The 23,282-nt window shown below is 38.9% G+C and overlaps 1 protein-coding gene across 18 annotated transcripts in view; it reads left to right on the top strand.

The window, feature by feature from the left end:
* LOC140728745 (focal adhesion kinase 1) overlaps positions 1-23,282 on the top strand; it is a 527,596-nt gene that overhangs the window by 385,716 nt on the left and 118,598 nt on the right. For 12 of the 18 annotated variants that reach the window (XM_073047795.1, XM_073047782.1, XM_073047790.1 and 9 more), the window contains 3 exons: positions 4,123-4,179; positions 12,196-12,216; positions 12,393-12,490. In XM_073047795.1, coding sequence (XP_072903896.1) covers positions 4,123-4,179; positions 12,196-12,216; positions 12,393-12,490 — 176 coding nt within the window. The remainder of the gene's footprint in view (positions 1-4,122; positions 4,180-12,195; positions 12,217-12,392; positions 12,491-23,282) is intronic. The other 6 variants (XM_073047748.1, XM_073047765.1, XM_073047739.1 and 3 more) reach the window with 1 other exon arrangement.

Here is a 23,282-nt window from a genome sequence, read left to right as displayed (position 1 = left end):
TGAACTCCTGCTCAGCTCACACATACAAGATAGCATAACAATTCTCCATTGGTTAGTTCTCCCCCCCCCATCTGCAGTTATAACCCAAACATTCCAGCTACAGAAACCCATTGCAGCATTAAGTAACATCACAGAGAAGCCATTTCATTCTAACAATCCAGAGATGCCATTTTGTTAGCCTGAGCAGTTAACACCACAGTTAATGGTACTTAGAGCCCTACAAACACAATAATGTTACACATGACAAAACTATCCTCTAGCTTGGTATGTGACCTATTGCTCTTGAAAACTGAAATGTATTTTATAAATTTATCCTCCCAACTAATTTCACTATTTGTCATGATTTTTCCAACTGGTTGAAGGTTAAAATTTCCTGTGACAATTGCAAACCCTTCCTTTCATGTTAAAGTATAATTTGACGTTATCATTTCTGTTAGAGAGCTTCTCCATTGTTAAATGCATTTCATCTATGGCTATTCCTACTTCATCCTCCAATTTATCATACAGTTCAGTTTCTTATATCGTCCTTTATTATATAAGATGAGCGTCATTCATCGTTGTTTTCTAATCTGTACATTGTTTGCAATTCTGAGGAATATTCATATCTCAAATTAACCATCTTGCAAGTGTGTTTCATTCTCCATCGAATGAGGGGGATTATTTCATTACTCTTCGGGGACGCCATTAATTCATTTGTCTTTATAAATTCATTTGAAAATTGTTTGGCCAATGGAAGAGTTGTTATCTTTTACATTAACAAAATATTCATACTTTTCCTGAGCAACCACATTTCATTTAATTGACTGTGATAAGAATTTATACCTCTTGTTAACTTGGATGGGAGTTAAGGAGGAATGAGAAATGGGAGAGAAAAGCACATGAGGTTTAACCTAAGGAACAAATTTGTAATTCTTCAAAGTGAAATTTTAGATCTCCTGATTACACAGGAATAGGCTGCTATTTTGTGAATCAAAATGAAAATTGAAGTAAAACCAGAAAATCTTGGAAATATTCAGCAAATCCGGCAGCATTGTGGGTCAGTGAGATAGAATGGAAGGAATTTGAGAATACATAGCCAAAATGGTAATGATGCAAGGCAAAAGAGCATGGCATTGAGACCATGATTTATTGACATTCTTTTCTTAGTGCCTCTATATTTGAAATTCATATGCAATAGTGACAGTCCCAAACTTGCTTCCCTCCTTTCGTTCATCATTTTCTAACTCAAAATATCTATGGCATGAATTGCAATTCCTATCATTCAGTTAGTGAAGAATGATTTTAAGAGTAGTGTGTTTATTTTTTTACATTTTTTATTTCATTCTGTTTAATTCATTTATTCAATTGTACAAAGATATTCTGGCATGTTTTCAATTTTTTAAAATTTCTTAATATATTTTCTGAATGTATTTGAACATTTATACTTTTGTAAAGGTTTAACAGCCTGAGTGTGCCTTAGCTGGCTGTCAAAATGTTTTTCTGTTTCAAGGGTAGGGCTTTTTCTTATGCAAGACCCTGTCTCTGCACAATTTGAATATTAGGTGAGTCTTCCAGTGCAAGCTGACAACAGAGATTCAGCAAAGCATAAGTTTCTTCTTGCCACATGAATCAGAATCAGGTTTAATATCACTGGCATATATTGTGAAATTTGTTAACTTTACAACAGCAGTACAATAAAATACATGATAAATATAGAGAAAAACTGAACTACAATAAGTATATTTATGTCTATTAAATAGTTAAGTTGAAATAAGTAGTGCAAAAAAAAACAAATATAGAAGTAGTGAGGTCATGTTCCTGGATACGAAGTCCATTTAGAAATCTGATGGCAGAGGGGAGAAAGCTGTTCCTGAATCGCTGAATGTGTGCCTTTGGGCTTCTGTACCTCTTTCCCAGTGGTAACAATGAGAAGAGTGCATATCCTGGGTGGTGGGGGTCCTTAATGATGGACAACACCTTCCTAAGGCACCACTCATAGAAGATGTCTTGGATACTATGGTGGCTAATACCCATGATGGAGCTGACTATTCTTACAAGTTTCTGCAGCTTATTTCAGGCTTCTCTAGTAGCCCCTCCGTACCAGGTGGTGATGCAGCAGTCAGAATGCTCTCTCTGGTACATTTGTAGAAGTTTTTGATTGCTTTATTTGACAGATCAAGTCTCCTCAAACTGCTAATGAAATCAGCAATGAATTTTTACCCAAGTGGTGGATCAGGAGGAGGCATGAATTTGAAGAGCAGAATATTTGAATGGAATTGTTGAATTCAAATGTTAAGTCTGTAGGACTGCAATGTGCCACTTTTTTTTTGAAGGATATTTATTAATCCTGAACTTAATGGGGGGGGGGGGGAGGGTAGAGCGGAACTGACGTCAGAGATCAAAATCAAAAAGAGGCAAGAAATTAAATTGTCAGATTAATGTTTATCACATACTTAAGTATCTAAGTAATGGAAAGTTATCACTGAAATAAAAATTGTTCGAGCTGCTTAAACTGGAATAAACTGTTGAGAAAGTGATTTTCCATCTCTTCAAAATATTTTGTTGGCTTAACACAGAATGCCTTTATGTATTGCTCTTGCAGGCACATTGAACCTCACAGATTATTGGAGCTTTTTCAAGACCTTTTGTATGATTATGTATGACTTTCTTATCCACACTTCTGACTGACAGTTACAAATTTGCAGCCTTATAAATTGGAATTTTGAGCACAAAATTATGCTATTTTTAAAGGAGACAAGGTTTCTAAATTTGATGTTAATACAACAAGAGATAAGGCAATGAATGAAAGGCAGTGTCTTCACACTTGCCTTCCTTGGCTAAAAAGCAAAATATTGTAGATACCTGAAGTAAAACACACCAGATCAGGCAGCATCTGTGGAAAATGAGGGTTAATATTTCTTGTTAGTAATCCTTCATCAGTTATGTATTTCCAGCATTTTTTGTTTTAGAATTCTTACTTGACTCATTCCCTTTACTTCCACTTTCCTTGTTGTATTGTCGTATTCTATATCCTGAACCCAAAGTCATTTTAAAACTTTTTACTCTGTTTTCCAGGCTGTTGCAATGCACCTCCATCAGTTAGTTCCTGCTTATGCTGTATGATCTCTGACTCACTATGTGATTCCTCTTTAGAACCCTGAGTCAGTTTAGTCACATCTTTTAAAATGCTTGCCTTAAACCACTTTGTCCTTGCTTTCCGATTCTTCTTTCAAAAACTCCCACGGAACATATCTCTGCAGTCTTTGGCTATTACTCCCAAGAATTTTTTACTTCGAATTTGATTTTTTTTTACTGAAATGCTCCGGGACATCCTGTTACATTGAAAGGTTGTTAAATCACATCAAGTGACAGATACTCTTAATTTAGATTTGAGAATATAAAATATACATATTTAGATGTATTTATATCAATTTTGAAATGCTGCAGAAGGTTTTTAAAGTGTTATGAAGACATCCAAGCAACCTTTTTTTTAAAAAGTTTTGCTTTATTTTACTACCATATGTTCAAGTGAAATACTTTCTTTTCCATAGTTAAAAGGCAGAGAGCCAGAAATTTTAGTATGTAGGAAGTCAACAGAAATGAATTCAGGCCAAAGACCACCTTTGTTTTCCCTTGTGTTCTGTTGCTCAATAATAACCTTAGCCATATAGAGCCTTGACATTTTATGTAAATCACAGGGGGAGTGGAAGAAAGGATTTGGTTATTTTCCAGGTTGTTTTGGTATACAGAGCTTATATGTTAAGTTTCTACCATTTAAACTTCAGTGTGTTTCAGACGTGGGTCAGTATTTTTAACTTTTTAAACACTTATGCAACCTTTTTCTTATCACATCAGGGATCATCCCCCTACTTGCTGTCCTTCCCTTTTCTGAGAAGAAGGCTGTACTTGTGATTGGATGATGTCATCTTATTCTCCAGAAATGGGTTGGCATTCTGTCTGCAGTCGTCACTCTCTGTAATAGAGTTTGAGAGATGTTTTTTCAAAAGCGTGGGCTTCAGCTGTCTAAAAGGAAAAGGGTTGTTCATCTTTTAATCCCTTCCTTATGCTGTGTGTCTAAGTTGAATTAGAAACAGTTTGTGTTTTGAACAAATCCAACTAAAATGCATGGTTCTTCGCTTGCAGAAACCGATGATTATGCAGAGATCATAGATGAAGAGGATACATACACCATGCCTTCCAGTAAGTACGTTCACATGGTGTAATGGCTATACTTGGACCAGAATTAGATGTCTGTGAATCCTAAATATTTGTGAAAATGTTGTTTTTATACTGTTTGTTCCATCTGAGGTTTTCAGAGGCGGCTGATATCCAAATGCTGGATGGATTTACAGTTGATAAATATTTATACTTCTGACGTTTTTCAGCATTATTTATAGTTGCTGAGAAAATGTATCTTGCTAAAGCACATTGCTTACAGAAATATTTTCAGCAATCTCTGTACTTCTGAATATATCATGTGTGATTTAAATTAAATTGCATGCAGTTAGCTGATCTTGTTTATAATAAGGCAGTAAAATTTGATAAGTTGGTAGTATTTTTCATCTCTGAAGTAAATAGTACTTGCTATTTATTTTCTCTTTCCGTTCTGTACTTCTTAAGGGAGCTGAGTCCCTTAAATATAATGGATCCTTTTTATGATTAGCATTATACTGTTGAATACAAAATATTGATAATGAGAGAACTATTGACGAGTAATTCTTTGGAGTTTTACAGTGATCAGTGATGAATGGATATTGTTTATCTGAAAGTCATTAATGACTGAGATTAAATGGTTGAAATTAAATGAAGTGCAATTGGTGGATTTGTCTACATTGTTAGCTGAATTTTGGTATTGTTTTCCATTATATCATTGAATCACTATGTTTTGAAGTATTAAATTACAATTACATGTTAATTTAGTTCTGACAGATCATGACAATAATCTGGATAAAAGGTGTAGTGAAGATCAAAAGAATCTACTCAATTCCAAATCTATTCTTGTAAATGGATTACCAGATTACTTTACTTTCATTATATGTATTAATGTATTATCAGAGAGCCAACATTGGAAAATGCATCATGTTACATATATCCAGCATTCCCTTTGGAGAAAATTAAAGTTATGGATCATTTGATGGTAACAATTGATGATTGTAGATGTTTGTTGGCAGATGGTTGTTGCATGCTTGTTTCTGCCTCAAGCAATAACCAAGAACAATTCCAAGTTAAAAATAAAATTTAAACAATTGAAAATGGAGAATAAGCCAGCTGATGCTTCAAATATAAAATGTTAATAGTTTTTGGTTGACAGGTTGGTTCTTGATCATTATCTCTCAGATATTGACTGATCTCTCATCTTCTACACCCTCTTTTTAGCATTTTCTGTATTAATTTTCAACTGTTACTGTTTGATCTCTGAATATGAACAGGAATAGAAAAGAAAATAATAAATCCATGTTTCTTTCAATAACTTTAATGTACTTGAAGTAAATTACTTCATAAGTAATATTTACTTAAAAGTTAAAATACATGAGCAAATACAATACAGTGGATTCCAGATAATTAGTGAATTGCTTAATCAGGGACAACTCCTAAAAGAACAAAAACTAATCTGGAAAATAGCTGGGATTCCCATTGTTTATTTGGGACAAGATGGCACTTAATTGGGTCAGGAGACTAGTATCAGTCGCATGAATTTGTGTGACTGTTAGACACTACACTAGTGGTCACCAACCTTTTTAGCCCAAGATCCCCTGCCTTGGCCTTAGTGAAAGGCAAGATCGACTCCAGATCGATTAGTTACACACATGTGCACCAGGGCAGAAAAGACCGGAAGTAAAACCCTGCAACCCGGAAGTAGAAATAATGTATGAACACCAGGGGTCACCACCCTTTTGTTGCACCGCAGACCGCTTTAATATTGACAATATTCTTGTGGACCGGCCAACCGGGGGGGGGGGGCGGGGGTGTTGTTAATCACAACCAGAATACAGCGATACTCGAAGCAGGTTCCTTATGTCCAGTCTATTCCGTAATTTAGTTTTCGTGGCTATCAGCACTTGCTTCTGTCCCGCTTGCTCACGTTTTTTCCGCTGAAAAAACTCAATGGGTTTGTCTTTAAGTGCAGGGTGCTTGGACTCAGGGTGCCGAAGCAGTTTTGAGGGCTTCATTGCCTCATTAAACAGCCTCCGAGCCTGAACTCCAGCCACCCGCCCGCCCGCCACCAGACGCCTTGGTCAGGTGAGGCTGTTCCCGTACCGAGGCTGCGGTGGTAGCAGTCCGGAGAGAGCGACCGACCGAGCGAGGAGTGCATTATGATGCGCTCCCCCGGTAGGATCTATCGGTGGACAAAAGTTTGCTTCAGTAGATTGCATGCAGTGAGGTAGCTGCTCTGCTGCTTATGAAACCCTGAGCCCGAATTAGGTCGTCTGTGAATATTTTAGCAGCAGGTTCCCCACGAACGTTCGGTGTGCTAAACAGGTTTAGAGACGGCGCCCATCGGTCTGCGCTCCGGGTCATTAGCAATGGCACTTCCCGCCAGCCGGTTACCCGAGGCCAACCAGTGATCCCTGACATGCTTGGGTAATGACCTCATGTGTATTCAAGTTCAACAGTGGGTATGACAGGAAGGTGCAGCTGACTCATATCGTTTGCTCGCGGCCCGCTGCTTGGGGACCACTGAAGTACACTGTAGTGCGTGGCGGGGGAACTACACGCATGCGCACTGGGCAGAAAGAACAGAACTAAAACCCCGCAATCCGGAAACAATCTCTCAACAGTATTTGTGTATTTATTTTTCTTTTTTTTCGGGATCTACTGGGAAAGTCTCAAAAGTCGACCAGTTGATCGCGATCGACGGGTTGGCGACCACTACACCATGCTTGGAGTGAAAAGTTTTTAAACAGCATTAATTGCACATGTGTTCAAAAAGTAGTGATTTTTCTCACTGATAATTGGTGAGAAGTAAGTAGTAACACTATTTAGGATTGTTTTGCTCACTGCAGTTTCAACCATTCAGACTTGGAAGTGTCAGAAATGGTTGGTTTACAACCGGTTAGGAACTACAAAGAATTTGAAGGTATTGATAATCATCTTAAATGTTTCAATGAAAATGAAGATTCAGAGGATGCAATCATCATAAGGATTGTACTGAGGCAGTCCATTATCTGTATTAGATGTCTGCATTAATTTTGTACATTTACAGTCAATTAAAAGATCGCAGCTGCATGTTGGTTGTCTATTGTATCCAGCGATGACAGTGAAGCCTGTGTGGGAGAGCTTTTAAAGAGAAAAAGCTGTAGCACTGGGACCGTTCTACTTTCTTGACTAGAGAAGTCTTGATCCACTGGTACACTAGTGTTTTTTTACAAACTCAGGTCTTCCTTGTTTACAGTGGATAGCCATGACTTCTTCTGACCCTTTGCTGTCCTTGAAATGTTGCACAATCGCTTCCTTGGCCATTGGATCTCACTGCTGATCTCATCCACCCAGTCCACCGGAGCTGACTTCACATTCTAGGACAGGCGTGTCCCTGTCTCATCGGGGTATAAGGCCCACACTACCCACAACTGTTTTAGCCTGCCTGTCAAAGTGGTGTACCAGGATGTGGCTACTGTCTCAAACAAGCAGCTACTTGGAGAGCTGAGTGTCTAGTGGGGACCAAAGGTGAATGAGCCGCCCCAGAATCTCACAGCAAGCCCCTTCACCAAAGATCCTATCCCTCCCTGGACACCCCAAACAGAGCAGCATACACCAGAAGAATACCTCCATCAATAACTGATAGGAACTAATACACAGTTTTAAAGTTCTGTAGTTGCATTAGTAGCCTTGTAATTTGTTCTTTATTTCATTTAAATACATAATTTGTTACTCAGTTAAACAGTAGCTTGTCTTTTTATATCTTTTTAACTATTTCCATGAAACCAGCTAATTGGGGCAGGTGCTTAATTGGGCCAAAATGTACTTGGCCCGATGTGTCCTGTTACGTACCCCGTAACTGGGTCACTTACCAGCAAAGATAGAGAGGTCCGTTGAAGTCTGATGGTACTATTTTTAACAGTATTTATTGATAAAAATACACAAAAATAATATCAATGCAAACATACAGATAATATACGTCCTCAATACTAAATCTAAAAGCACGGGTATAATAATAATAAGAAATAGCTGTATCGTTGTCTAGGGGATAAGTCACTCAAGTTCATTCAGTATGCAGCTTTTGGTTGGACAGAGAGACGATGTTTTTAGAACTTGCCCGTTTTCCTTTTTATGATGTCGATCCTTCGAAATGTCGTCGGTGTTGATCTCTTCTTTAGCTAAGCCGTCTTCCGTGGTAAGGCCTCAATCCCGGGCAACGGGAAAGGAACACACGTGGACCTTCCACCGGCTGTCGCTATTAAACACTGTCACGGGATTTCTAGCGTTTCTCCTGGTGCGTCTAAAGGGGTTGTTCCCCAGACCTTCTTTTATCCTTACTCACGGGGTCTCAGATGTCAATCAGGTTGGGATGATGCCATCCCCCCAACCAGCCCATGTTGCTCATTCCTTGAGGGTGTCGATGAATAGCACAGTGCTCAATACACAATTCCGGCTCCAAGAGACAATGGCCGTTTCCCGTGGCTTTGTATCGTTGAGGGGCCAGGACATTCCAAACCCCCTGTGGATTCTGCGTCTCTCTCTCATTTCTTGGGTCTCCTGACCTGAATTAATAGCGATCTTGCGATTCTCAAAAAGGAGGGGGCTACGTTGTACCCTTCGGCCCCTCAGAGTTGGGGCACAGGCGTAACAGTCCCAATTAATCAGAATCCACAGTGTATGCAGATTTCTGGCATTCATTTTGCTCAGTCCTTCCTTGTTCAATTTTCACTTACTTAGCTGTTAGTTATTCCATTTCATAGTCAAAATCAAATTTATTGTCATACGGACACACAAGTTCATCCCTGAAAAGGTGCAGTGGAGAACTTAGTTGCAGCAGCATCACAGGTATCATATAAGCTATAACTTTCACAAGAAATACCTAATACAAATTACATACAGTTTTTGCAAGAAAACACAATTTAAACAAAAAAAACCAAAGTTATACACACAAAATGCTGGAGCACTTTAGCAGGCCGGGGGCATCAATGGAAAAGAGTAAACAATTGATGTGTCAGCCTGAGTTGTCAACTGTTTACTCAGCTGCCTGACCTGAGTTCCTCCAGCATTTTGTGTGTATTAATTTGATTGCCAGCATCTACAGATTTTCTTTTGATTGGAATAAAAAACAAAGTAAATTTGAGTGCGAAGTGATGAAAGTGTCGCATGTGTCGCTCATCTGTAGTGGTTTGTGTGTTGCTTGTAGATTCAAGAACTGAATTGTTGAAGGGAAGTACTTGTAATATGTTCTGAAAAATAATTATAGTGTGCTGTCAGTCTATGGACTGACATTTGGCTATGTGCTGTGAAGTTCTCAGTTTGGATAAAATATTACTGACCACAAGTTTCATGGTGGTTTGAGCTGGACAAAAGACCATATATTTCTTTGCATTTTTGCCATCTGAACTCTTGAAGCAGGTATAGTTTTACTTGATGTAGAGTTTAGAACATGAACTACTGACCTTCATTCTTTATTTATTATTACAGAATAAGAGTATTGATATTGTCACCTACTTAGTCCACAGTTGTTTTTGAAATAATTTATCTGTTCTTGATTTTAACTTGTATCTTTAGAGAGGTTATGAAAATTAATAAGTTCAATACTTTTATGGTTGTGGGTTTTATAAATGTTGTAGGCCATGTGAGTTTGAAGTATTGGAAAAATAGTGCAGCTATTGTGGAATTCAGAGCATTGTCTCAGGAAATAGGCAACTGGCAGAATGTCAGGACATAATTGAATTGGCTGGGAATGTTGGGGTGATATAGTTATGGGGGACAGGCCTCCTTTGTGGAAGGGAATAGCATCACTGTGATATTGAGGCCCAGGTATCGTATCAGGAGGGAATTTTACTGAAAGTTGTGTCAGTGGTATTTGAAGATCAAATAGACTGCAAATGGAAAAGCATCATGCTTGATAGTGGTAAGTCGGTCTGAAGCCATGAATAGGAAGGAGACAGAAAGCTTCACATTTACCTTTTACAAACATGGAACATTCCAAATTATTTTTAAATTAATGAGGTATTTCAAAAATGTCATTGCTTTTATAATTTGCATTTGCAAAATTGCAGAATGCTAGGTTCTGTGAACAGGAATGAAATTAATGTCCAGATAAAGTATTTTATATGTCACATGATAAATCTTGGCCAGGGTCTGTGAACTTTCTTCTCCTCCTTATAGTCGGGTCATGGTGATCTTCAATATTCACCAAGACAAGATTTTAACTTTGCATTTCATCCTGAAGGAAGCATATCTGATTGTGAGGGCTGCAGTGTTGTACAAGAGTGACCTCCAGAAAATGAATTCAAATCTTTTGATATTGCACGTGTAGCCTTCTAACTCAGAAACAAGAAAGTCTTCAACTATATTATAACTGATCCACAGGTAACAATCGTGTCAGCCATTGTGGGTTAGGGTTCAAAAAAATTTCAAGCAAATGTATCAAACAATTTTTGTGGAGTGTATTCAAAATTTTAACATCTGGGCAAAATCGGTTTATGATGTCTTTAAAAATGGATACCGTCCAGAACCCAGGATGGCCTGCGACTAGATTAAATGCATTGTTATTCATTGTGGTTAAATTTAATGATGTTTTGCCTTACAGATACCATTTTCTCTAGGCTCCTTTGACTGCTTATCTCTAAAATAAGATTGCAGTATATTTCTGTAACACCCTGATCTTAAAACACAGAAGTGTCGAGTATTGGTCCAAATTGATGACTTTGGAACAGCTACAAATGGATGAATGTTTGTAAAGCTAATTCTGAAGGCATGATAGCATCTGCATTTAATGACCAGATATATTTATTTCATTGGCATGTTTTGAGAAATTTAAAAGATTTTTTGTTTTTCTTTGTTCACTTTGGGAATCCAGACATTGCAACGCTAGCAATAATTACCCATCCCTGTTGATGAAGTTAATTGTAATTGTTTAGAAATGAATCTTAAACAGGTTGAATACCCCTTATCCGAAATTACAAAATGTGAAAACTTCTCAAATCCAAATTTTTTTTTACTGCTGACATGACGTCACAAATGGAAAATTCCACAAGACACTGGGAAGGTTCCGAGACAATGCTCAGGTCTCTGCACACCACAGATAGTTTTGAGAAGTGACCTCCTATATGTAATGAAAGTTAATGAAAAACAGAAAAACTACATACAATGAAAAACAATTATCTCGATTGGGTATCAGTATCGGGGTGAACATATGCCACTAAAATATGCTAATCATAAAACAAGCAAAAATCTTTCATGACAAACTTAAAATTGAATATTCAGTAGGCTGGTTGCAGAAATTTAAGAAAAGTCACAGCATTAAATTTTTAAAGCACCTGCTGATTATGAAAATCTCGCACCAGAATAAGTCTGATTGTTTTTAATGCGGCACTGATGGAAATCTAAAACCAGAACAAGAATACAATGCTGATTGTTTTTATACCTTTAATAAAAGCTTTAAAAAAGTAAAATGCAATTACAGTGTATCATAACCTTCTAACAATGCATCGTAGCTGGAGACTAAAAGCTTGCCATTGTTGGTTGTTTTTTCAACATCTGATTCAGGTATTCTCCCAATGCTGTGCTGCTTTTGTTACCATGCACACACTTCTGGCCCCAAACATCTTAAATAAGGGTACTCAACCTGTTTCATGATTTTGTGTTCTATTTGTTTACTGTCCACCATGAATATTTTCTGTTATGATATTTTTCCCCTGCTTGCATAGTAGTTGGTCAGTGCAGAAGTCTGCAGTTTAACAGAACTTGAAAGTACCATCATTAAAGGAACGTCATTTTGGCTCAGGTGACAGTGAATGTCAGTTTTTTTTCTAGTAAATTTGTGAAGAGACTTGCCACTGTTTAGTTATCACTGATTTAAATCTTTCCTTGTAAATGCATTTATGATGGTTATTTCCTTTATGATTTTTATAGCTGATGCACAGGAATAATGGTCGATTTAATCCATTGTTAAGTGCCAATTGCACTACCACTCTACGTAAGATTCATTGTTACAAGTTTATCTGCCAGACTTATAATGTGTACTGCTTTTTTGATTTTGTTCTCCTTCCTACCCCAATTGCAATGCAGAAAGCTATGGGATAGATGAAGGTAATGAAACTTTCTCTATCATTGCCTGATTATTTTGCCTGCTGCTTGTTGGATGAATATAATTGTCAAGTTGTGTGTCAATTACAATAACCTTTTCTCGTATGTGGAAAAAAAGAAACTGCAAGAAGAGTTTGGCCTGGAAGTAGAATCATTAACTTGTTTTTGATTCTTCACAGCCAGAGATTATGAGATACAGCGGGAGAGAATTGAACTGGGCCGCTGCATTGGAGAAGGACAATTTGGTGATGTGCATCAAGGAATTTACATGACTCCAGTGAGTAACTTAGAATTAAATCACTTCCTCAAAGATAAAATCATTGAAGAGTCAGGTGCCATTGTATAGATCAAGTTCACTTCTGGTTTAAATTCACCTTCAAATTAATTTGTCCATGTGAAGATCAGGTGTCTCTGCAGAAGAGGTCCTTCATTACAGGGATAAAAATATTGTTCAGGAGGTGGCTTAGCCTTTACAGTGTCTCTAGGCAGTCATCATAGTTTACTTCTAGTATCAAAGTATATGCCAAAATATTTACCATCTACGGACAGTATGAAGCTTAAAGAAAACAAGTGAATTTGAACAATAGATTATTATGAAAACATTATTGGTGTACATGTGTTAATGAATTTATTTCCTTTCATTCTAAGCTAATGCTGCATCTTGATGTTTATATTTATTTGAGTGATTGCAGCATTTATCTTTCACATTGCTAAAGGGAATACCACTATAAAGCAATGTCTTAGATCTCACATAATTTGTGAGATTTTGGTAAAATACAATGATGACTTTTTTTAAATGTTGAAAATATTCAGCAGGTCTTGCAGCACATACAAAGAGTTAATATTTCAAGTACTTTATAATTATTGCTGCGTCCAAAAAATTGATGGTAAAGGACTTTTTAGATTTTTAAATTGCACTTTGTAAATCTTTCCATTCTCCTTAGATACTAGATAATGAGAGCAACATAACTGGTCAAGTAAATTAAGCCTTGAGTACTTCCAACATTTTCTAGTTTTTTTTTAAAGATTTCCAGCATCTGACCTATTTTGAGTGGAGACAAAAGAATTCAGACTCTTGATAACTGCAGTAACATACTTCATCTTCCAGCACCTTGTGTGTTTGTACATTGATTACCTGGTTCCTTTATAGTATTTGAAAGGGAATTTGTAATTAAAAATTGTATATTGATTATAAAGATTTTTAATCAATTTTCTCTCCATTTGGAGCATACATTGGTGAACCTTATGTTAACCGCTTTACATGCATGTTCCAAACATAACTTGAGTTTAAACAAATAGTAAAGTTGTTCAGGCAGATGGTACAATGCATTGATTTGCCTTTTTTTTAGAATTGCTTTACATTGTTGTTTCAGAAAATGCATTTTAAAAAATCAGCTTCTGTTCTGTGGCAAGTAACTTCAAGATTGTTTAATGTCATTTCCATTACTCAAGTGTAAAGGAGAACAAAATTCAGATTCAGATTTTGTCAAAAAACATAATAAGATAAAGAACACAATGAAAAACTAAATATATAAGATAGCTTGTTCACATTAATTATATGTCTGTAAACTGATGCCAAGCACAGAAATGTCTCTACCTGAGGTAACCGACAGGAAACGATAAAGTAGTGGCAGTGGGACATGTGGAGGTATTATTCAGCCTTACTGCTTGGGGAAAGTCACTGGTTTCAAGTCTGGTGGTCCTGGCGTGGATGCTACTGTATTGTATATAGAATGGGACACATTTATGTAATATTCCAGGAAACTCTAACTTCAAATAGCACTCAAGAGCATTTAATGTTCTTTTCCACCATATGTTAATTCCTTGATGAAACAATGACAGATGACTGGCGGTGACTTGTGGGCTTTCTGTGCTACAGAAGAAAAATTTAAGCTCAGGGTACATGTCCTTGTAAATTTTGTATATTGAACAAGGAATACTTGTATTTTCTTCCCATTAGAGAAGTACTCAGTTTTATTGCAACAATGTTGCAGCTCTCTAAAACTCTGGTTTGATCACACTTGGGGTACTATATGGTCAACTCCTCATAGGGAGGATGTTGAAAGTTTAGAAATGGTATAAAGGGGACTTACCAGGATGCTATGCATTAGAGAACATCTCTTACGAGGAAAAATTGAACAAGCTAGTGCTTTTCTCTTCTGAACCAAAGTGGACAACAGGTAAATTGATATAGATGTGTAAGATTATATGCCTCTTGTAATAGAACATAGAAATTTACAGCACATTACATCTCTGTCAAGTCACCTCTTAGCACCTTTTTCTTTGGCTGTCAATGGCAAATACCAGAGGACATCCTTTTAAGGCAGGGTCCATGAACCCCTTGGTTAATAATAGGGATCCATAGCATAAAAAAGTTTGGAAACCCCTGTTTTAAGGTGACGGAAAGTTTAGAGGAGATCCCTCTGCAGACTCTCCACGTCTTCTGTACAATTTGCTTTTCCACTCAGCTTAGTGTCATCAGCAAATTTTACTATTCTACATTCAGTCCCCTCTTCCAAATCATCTATGTAAATGGTAAACAGCTGTGAGCCCAGCACCAACCCCTGTGGCACCCCAGTCACCACCAACTCCCAACTGGAGAAACACCCATTTATACCAACTCTCTGCTTTCTATTGGTTAACCAATCCACTATCCATGTCAATACACTTCCTCCAACTCCATGCATCCATATCTTATTTATAAGTTTCTTGTGTGGCACCTTATCGAACGCCTTCTGGACATCCAAGTATATGACATCCACCTGTTCCCCTCTATCCACTGCACACATTATGTCCTCAAAGAACTCCAGTAAGTTTGTTGAACAGGACCTGCCCTTTCTGAATCCATGCTGCGTCTGTCTAATGGAACCACTCTTTCCTAAATGTTTTGCTATTTCTTCCTTAATGACAGCTTCAAGCATTTTCCCGACTACAGATGTTAAGTTAACTGGCCTATTGTTGCCCGTCTTTTGCCTACATCCTTTTTTTAAAAGTGGCGTGATATTTGCTGTCTTCCAGTCCGCTGGGGCCTGCCCTGAGTCTAGAGTTTTGATAAATGATTACCAACGCATCTACTATAACCTCTGCCAATTTCTTAAGCACCCTGGGATATACAACACTTCAGGTTGTCTGGATTAAATTCCCATTTGCTGTATCTCCATCCAAATTTCCAACTGATCTGTTTCAAAAGTTTAAACCTTTCCAAATATCCACGACTCCACTATTTTTTTATCATCTGCATATTTACAAATCAGAACACAAATCATTGCTTATTGAGCCACGTCAGATGCATTACTGAAACCACACAGACAAGATCCACTATCTTTCACTCATTAAGTCATCTTTGTCACTTGTCAATAAACTCATGCATACTTGTGAGACGGCAAGACTATATGAAATGCTGACTTCCCTAATACAAGTAAATAATGCACCTAAGAAATTTCTCCAGTCATTTCTCTACCACTCTTATAAGACTAACTGGCCTGTAAATTTCTCCCAGCTGCTTTTCTTAAATAGAGCAATACATTCTCCAGACTTCTGAGACTTCACCTGCTGGTAAAGAGCATGCAAAGACCTCTAGCGATGGTCCAACACTCTCCTCTCTGATCTTCTGTATTCTGGGTTAGATTCCACCTTAATGCACTTCTGTAGAAAAAAAACCTCTTCTTTCTTAATACTGACATACCCTGGAATATCAACATAGCCACCCCTAATCTCACCATTATCTATGTTCTTCTCAGTGAGGGGCATAGATGCCATAGAACAGAAGATTTTCATTAAAGACCTTTTCCAATTTCTCTGGCTCCATGCATAAATTCATTCATTGTCTTACCCTTTCCTACCTTGTTCTTAAAATAAGTTTTTGCATAGATTTGAATGGATTTATGATTTCCTGGCTTAGGATGCTGGGGAATCTCAGCAGGTTTCTGTTCCACCTTTCTTATCCTACTTCGTGACAATATCCAACTGTAAATTAAACATTGCATTCAGAATATGCACACAAATAGTTCTTTCTTGTAGAAGGAATAGAATAAAACTGTACAAGAAATAGAATAAACCTGCGAATCAGATACCTTTGGGATCATTCTAGGTCCAAGAGCCATTTGAACTTCACATTAGCTTTCAATGGTGAGCCTACTCATCTAAAACTTGAACAAGATTTGCCTACAGTGTTTAATGGTTCCCACTTGCTGATGGATGAAGATGTTGCAAGGGACTGGGTTTTGTCCCACTTGGCTCCAGCCACCCCTGAAACCTTGGCCTCTAGCAGATAGGATGATCCAGGCAAAACAATAAATGAAATCTCAATATTACTGTTTATCAGTAAGCTCATCGTTGTCCTTTTACATAGTTGATTTGATCATCTGTGGTTTAATTTCTTTATAATTATATAAATGGATAAGTAGGTCCTCATGGTGAGAATATCCACTTAATATAAACATAATTGCTTTAGTCTTATTGTTGGTTTCACCATAGTAGATTTTGTTTTAAGCATTCAGCAAGTCAGACAGCATCTGGTCTCTTGAATCTTTTTGGCCTGCATTGTGTTTCCACATTTAAAAAAAATTTCACTCCATCCTCACAAAAGTGTCCATCCTCTCCAGTTTCTTGTTTTACAATAGCATTTTGGATTTCTGTAAGAGATTTTATACTGTCTGTGGTTTGGCTTCCAATCTACATGTGATTCCCTCTGAATATCTCTTCATATTTTCTTCTGGTTGCTGAACGCGAGTAGTTTTAAGTCAATGAGGTGACATTCCTCAGTGTAGAGGCTGAGAAAATATTGATAGGATGAATTTACCAAGGAACTTGGATTGGGATTAAGGATTTTCCAGAAGGTTCTTAATAGAAAATTAGGGGGGAAAAGACAAAGTCGCTTAGTGGTTAGCATTGTGCTAATTACAGTTTGGGGTAACAGAGTGTTGTTCAATCCTGGCATCTTCTGTAAGGACTTCGTATGTCCTCACTGTGGACTGCATGAGTTTTCACCGGATACTCTGGTTTTCTCCCACAGTCCAAAGACATAACGGTTAGTAGGTTAGTTGTTAATTGTAAATTGTCCTGTAATTAGGCTAGGGTTAAATAAGTGGGATGGAAGGGCTTTTTCCACGCAGTATCTTTAAATAAGTAAAGGTGAGGCAGTAATGCAGAGACTGCCTGAGTATGATAGTACACACCATATATGCAGGCTTCAGTAGAAGACAACTTGTTACTAGCTATTTGCGAAGTTTCCACAAAGCCATGATTTGAGGGAAGTTGTCCATGTTAGGACTGTGGAGGACATTAAGTTATTCAATAAATAATTAGCAAGGAAACCTGCATATGCAAGATATTTACAGTGGCATGCAAAAGTTTGGTCACCCCTGGTCAAAATTTCTGCTACTGTGAATAGCCAAGCGAGTAAAAGATTACCTGATTTCCAAAAGGCATAAAGTTAAAGATGGCACATTTCTTTAATATTTTAAGCAAGATTACTTTTTTATTTCCATCTGTTACAGTTTCAAGATAACAGAAAAGGAAAAGGGCCCGAAGCAAAAATTTGGGCACCCTGCATGGTCAGTACTTATTAACACCCGCTTTGACAAGTATCACAGCTTGTAAACACTTTCTGTAGCCAGCTAAAAGTTCTTCAATTCTTGTTTGGGGGGGGGGGGGGATTTTTGCCTATTGTTCCTTGCAAAAGGCTTCTAGTTCTGTGAGATTCATAGGCCATCTTGCACGCGCTGCTCTCTTGAAGCCTATCCACAGATTTTCGATGACGTTTAGGTCGGGGGACTGTGAGGGCCACGGCAAAACCTTCAGCTTGCACCTTTTGAGGTAGTCCATTGTGGATTTTGAGGCGTGTTTAGGATCATTATCCTGTTGTAGAAGCCATCTTCTTTTCATCTTCAGCTTTTTTACAGATGGTGTGATGTTTGCTTCCAGAATTTGCTGGTATTTAATTGAATTCATTCTTCCCTCTACCAGTGAAATGTTGCCCGTGCTACTGGCTTCAACACAAGCCCGAAGCACGATTCCTTGTGGAGAGGTGTTGGAGAGGTGTTCTTTTCATGAAATTCTGCAGCCTTTTTTCTCCTAACATACCTTTGCTCATTGCGGCCAAAAAGTTCTATTTTAACTTTATCAGTCCACAGGACTTGTTTCTAAAATGCATCAGGCTCGTTTAGATGTTCCTTTGCAAACTTCTGACGCTGAATTTTGTGGTGAGGACGCAGGAAAGATTTTCGTCTGATGACTCTTCCATGAAGGTCATATTTGTGCAGGTGTTGCTGCACAGTAGAACAGTGCAACACCACTCCAGAGTCTGCTAAATCTTCCTGAAGGTCTTCTGCAGTCAAACGGGGGTTTTGATTTGCCTTTCTAGCAATCCTACGAGCAGTTCTCTCGGGAAGTTTTTTTGGTCTTCCAGATCTCAACTTGATCTCCACCATTCCTGTTGACTGCCATTTCTTAATTACATTACAAATTGAGGAAACAGCCACATGAAAACGCTTTGCTATCTTCTTATAGCCTTCTCCTGCTTTGTGGGCATTATTTATTTTAATTTTCAGAATGCTAGGCAGCTGCTTAGAGGAGCCCATGGCTGCTGATTGTTGGGACAAGGTTTGAGGAGTCAGGGTACAGGTTTCCCCCACTATCCGAAGGTAGAGCGTTCCTATGAAATGGTTCGTAAGCCGGAATGTCGTAAAGTGAAGAAGCAATTACCATTTATTTATATAGGAAAAATTTGTGAGTGTTCACAGACCCAAAATATAACCAACCAAATCATGCCAAATAACACATAAAACCTAAAATAATAGTAATATATAGCAAAAGCAGGAATGATATGATAAGTACACAGCCTATATGAAGTAGGAATACTTTTCTGTAATCATTGCAGCACTGTCCACTGTAGCAAAAATCTCACGCAAGTGCTGTCGGCAGAAACACTCTCTCCAGTAACCTTTAAGCTATGAAGCTGCCAAATCAAACCAAATAACACATAAAAACACACAGCCTATATAAAGTAGAAATAATGTATGTACAGTGTAGTTTCACTTACCGGAATCAGGAAGACTGCGAGCACACTAATGATGGTGTGTTAGGCTGAGTTGTCGGAGGTTGGAGTGCTGGGACACTGGGGTGTCATCTCATTGTTGTCTGTATCCATCAGGGCAGGCAGGTCACCTTCTTCTATGCCTGCCTGCCTTGATGTCGAAGGTCGAGGTTCATCGTCTGCTGTGTCTGATGTGGAAGGCTTGAAAAACGACAGTATGCTTGACTGCTTAGCCTCATGCATTTTTCTATCATACAGTTCTTTGTAAACACTCAAACCTATATATGCAAATATGCCCTGAGCCTACATACCCTTTCAAACTTAAAGTCATACTTTTCTGCAATCATTGCAGAGTTGTCAGTCGCAGCGAAAATTTCATGCAATTGCTTCCCGTTCAGTTCCTGGACGACTTCACTTTTAGGCCATTTGCTACTGCATTCGGTTTCAATTGTTATCCTTTCCTCTTCATCAGTTCGTCATCTGTCAGTTCTTGGTTATGGGATGCCAGAACCTCTTCAACATCATCTTCGTCAACTTCCACAAACCCTTAGCCAAACTCACTATATCCTTACTTCGTTCACCACGATCAAAATGCTTAATTATGTCTAGTTTTACTCTAAGTGTAACACCCTTACACGCTCTTTTAGGCTTTTCCAATACCTTAGAACTCATCTTGCTAATGGATGTACAAAATAAATCGACATAAAGCGCACAGGCACGTGTTTAAGCAATGCCGTCTAGAAAACAGTTCCGGGGGAGGAGCTTGGCTGCTCGGCGCACGCTGCCTTTTTTCACGTGCTGCCTTTTATTGCATGCTGCCTTTTTTTGTAACAGTGAAAACACCTGGCGAAAACAGGTAACTAATGTAGGTCTTTCATAACAGTGAACTGTTGTAAAACGAACGTTCGAAAAACGGAGGACACCTGTATTTATAAAGCTTTGAAATTTGCATCACCTGCCCTTTCCTAACTGTGAACAAGCCATAACCCTAACAAGTTAATTTAGGTCTGAGACCTTGGTAAAAGTTATCTGAGAACTCAAATCTCTTGGAGTGCCCAAACTTTTGCATGGTGCTCCTTTCCTTTTTTCACTCTAAAATTGTACAAGACAAAACTAATACACTAATTTTGCTTAAAATGTTGAAAAGAATGCTTCATCTTTAACTTTATGACTTTTGGAGATCAGTTCATCTTCTACTCTCTATTCACAGTAACAGAAATTTTGACCGGGGAGCCCAAACTTTTGCATGCCACTATACAAGTAGAAATTCAGGCATCTGGGGTGGTGGGAGGGAAGCTCTCACAAAGCAATATCATTGTAAATTTTATGTTGCATCTATGTAAATTGTTATTATGTAATACTTGCTTCCAACTCCAAAATGTGACCTTTGCCTCTGTCCAACTGACACACTCGGTCATACCTGTTACCTAGTCGACTCTGTGGTGAGCGAGGCAGGATTTCATTGAAACCTATTGAAAGGCTGAGAAGGCAGGAGAATAGGGTTGTGAGGGATAATAAATCAGCCATGATGAAATGACAGAGCAGACTTGATGGGCTGAATAGCCTAATTGTTCTTAAATGTCTTTATGGTCTTTTAAACTACAAGTTTGTCAATGTCCTAACTTGTCCCAAGTCGTCCTTGCAAACCTATCTTGACTTCTGGTTCAGCAATAATTGTACTTTATGTTTATCTTTGCAGCTTTCAAATCCTTACCTGGATTTAATTCTCCTTATCTCTGAAATCTCTTCACAATGTCTGATATCTTGGGCATTCTGTAGATCACTTGATTGTTGCTTCTTCAGCTGCTGAGGGCTTTTAGCATCCACCTCAAAACTCCTCCAATACTCCCCACACTTTTATCCTTGAAATGTTTCTTAACACCTCTCTAGAGCAACACAAACACAAAATGCAGGAAGAGCTCAGCAGGTAAAGCAGTATCTATGGAAATGAATATACAGTTGATGTTTCGGGCCAAGGTCCTTCATTAGGACTGGAAAGAAAGGGGTAGGAAGCCAGAATAAAAAGGTAGGGGAAGGAGGAGTACAAACTAGAAGGTTATAGATGAAGCCAGGTGGGTAGAGGAGGAAGGGAGAAGCAGAGGGGTGACGGGGGAAAAGGAGAAGTGTTGGAGAAGGAGCAATCTAATAGGAGAGGTGAGTCAACCATGGGAGAAAGGGAAGGAGGAGGGAGCACCAAAGGAAGGTGATAGGCAGGTGAAGAGAAGAGGAGACATGAGAGGGGAGCCTGAGTGGCAGATGGAAGGAGAGTGAAGGGGGGGGGGGGGGGAAATTACCAGAAGTTGGAGAAATCGACGTATGTGTCTACAGTAGATCCATCGTGACACAGAGAAAGCTATGGGCTGGCATGTCTGAATGGGAAGTAGAATTGAAATGGATGGCGACCAGGAGATCACACTTTTTCTGGCTGATGGAGCCTGCTCAGCAAAATGGTCTCCCAATCTACATCAGATCTCACTGATATACAGTTGGAGGGTGGGGTGAGAGCAGACACATGTAAAATGGAAGAGATACAGGTGAGGGCAGCATTGATGGTGGAGGAAGGAAAACTCCTTTCTTTAAGAAGGAAGACATCTCATTAGTTCTGAAATGAAAAGCCTCATCCTGAGACCAGGTGTGGCAGAGACTGAGGAACTGAGAGAAGGGGTTGACATTTTTACAAGTGACAGGGTGCCTATCCTCCAGCCACCATACCAGGGATAGGGTTCCTCTTGTCCTCACCTGTTACCTCACTAGCCTCCCATCCAGCACATAATTCAACCGTAACTTCTACCATCTTCAATGAGATCCCACCACCAAGCTCATCTTAACCCCTCCACCCCCCCCCACTTCCTGCATTCCACAGGGATTGCTCCCCACATGATTCTCTTGTCCAGTTGCACCTCCCCACTGATTTTCATGGTACTTACCCTTGCAAGCAAAATAAGTGCCATATGAGCCCCTGCACCTCCTCCTTTTCTACCATTCAGGGCCCCAAACTGTCTTTCCAAGTGAAGCGACACTTCACCTGTAAGTCTGTTGGGGTTATCTACTGTATTTGGTGCTTCCGCTGTGGCCTCCTGTATATCAGTAAGACCCAATGTAGTTTGGGAGACCACTTTGCCTAGCACCTATGCTCTGTCCACCAGAAAAACCAGGATCTCCCGGTAACCACCAATTTCAATTTTACTTCCCGTTCCCATTCCGACTTGTCATTCCATGGCTTCCTCTACTGCTGCGATGAGGTCACAATCAGGTTGGAGGAGCAACACCTTATATTCTGTCTGGGTACCCTCCAACCTGATGGCATGAACATCGATTTCTCAAACTTAAGGTAATTGACCCCCACTCTCACCATTCCCATTTCCCTCTATCCCCTTATCTCCTTACCTGCCCAACGCCTCCCTCTGGTGCTCCTCCTCCTTCCCTTTCTTCCATGGTCTTTTACCCTCTCCTATCAGATTCCCCTTTCTCCAGCCCTTTATTTTTTACACCAATCAATTTCGCAGCTCTTTACTCCACTCCCCCCAACTTCACCTATCATCTTGTACTTCTTTCTCCCCTCTCCCCACCTTGCTCTAACCTCTCATCTTTTTCTCTCCACCCCTGACGCAGGGCCTCGGCCTGAAATGTTGACTGTTTACTCTTTTCCATAGATGCTGCCTGGCCTGCTGAGTTCCATCAGCGTTTTGTGTGTGTTGCTTTGGATTTCCAGCAACTGCAGACTTTCTTGTCTTTGTGCTTCATCCTTGGACCAGATGTGGAAACAAAGGAACTGAGAAAAGGGAATGGCATTTTTACAGGAAACAGGGTGGAAAGAGGTATAGTCAAGATAGCTGTGGGAGTCGGTAGGTTTATTAACAATATTAGTGGACAGTTTGTCTCCAGAGATGGAGACAGATCAAGAAAGGCAAGAGAAGTGTCAGAAATGGACCAAGTGAACTTAATGGCAAGGTGGAAGTTAGAGACAAAGTTGATGAAATTGAGGAACTCAGCACAGTTGCGTGAAGCAGCAGCAACACAGTTATCAATGTAG

This window comes from Hemitrygon akajei, chromosome 1, assembly GCF_048418815.1.
Source record: "Hemitrygon akajei chromosome 1, sHemAka1.3, whole genome shotgun sequence".
Classification (NCBI taxonomy): domain Eukaryota; kingdom Metazoa; phylum Chordata; class Chondrichthyes; order Myliobatiformes; family Dasyatidae; genus Hemitrygon; species Hemitrygon akajei.
This window is presented reverse-complemented; position numbering and strand designations above follow the sequence as displayed.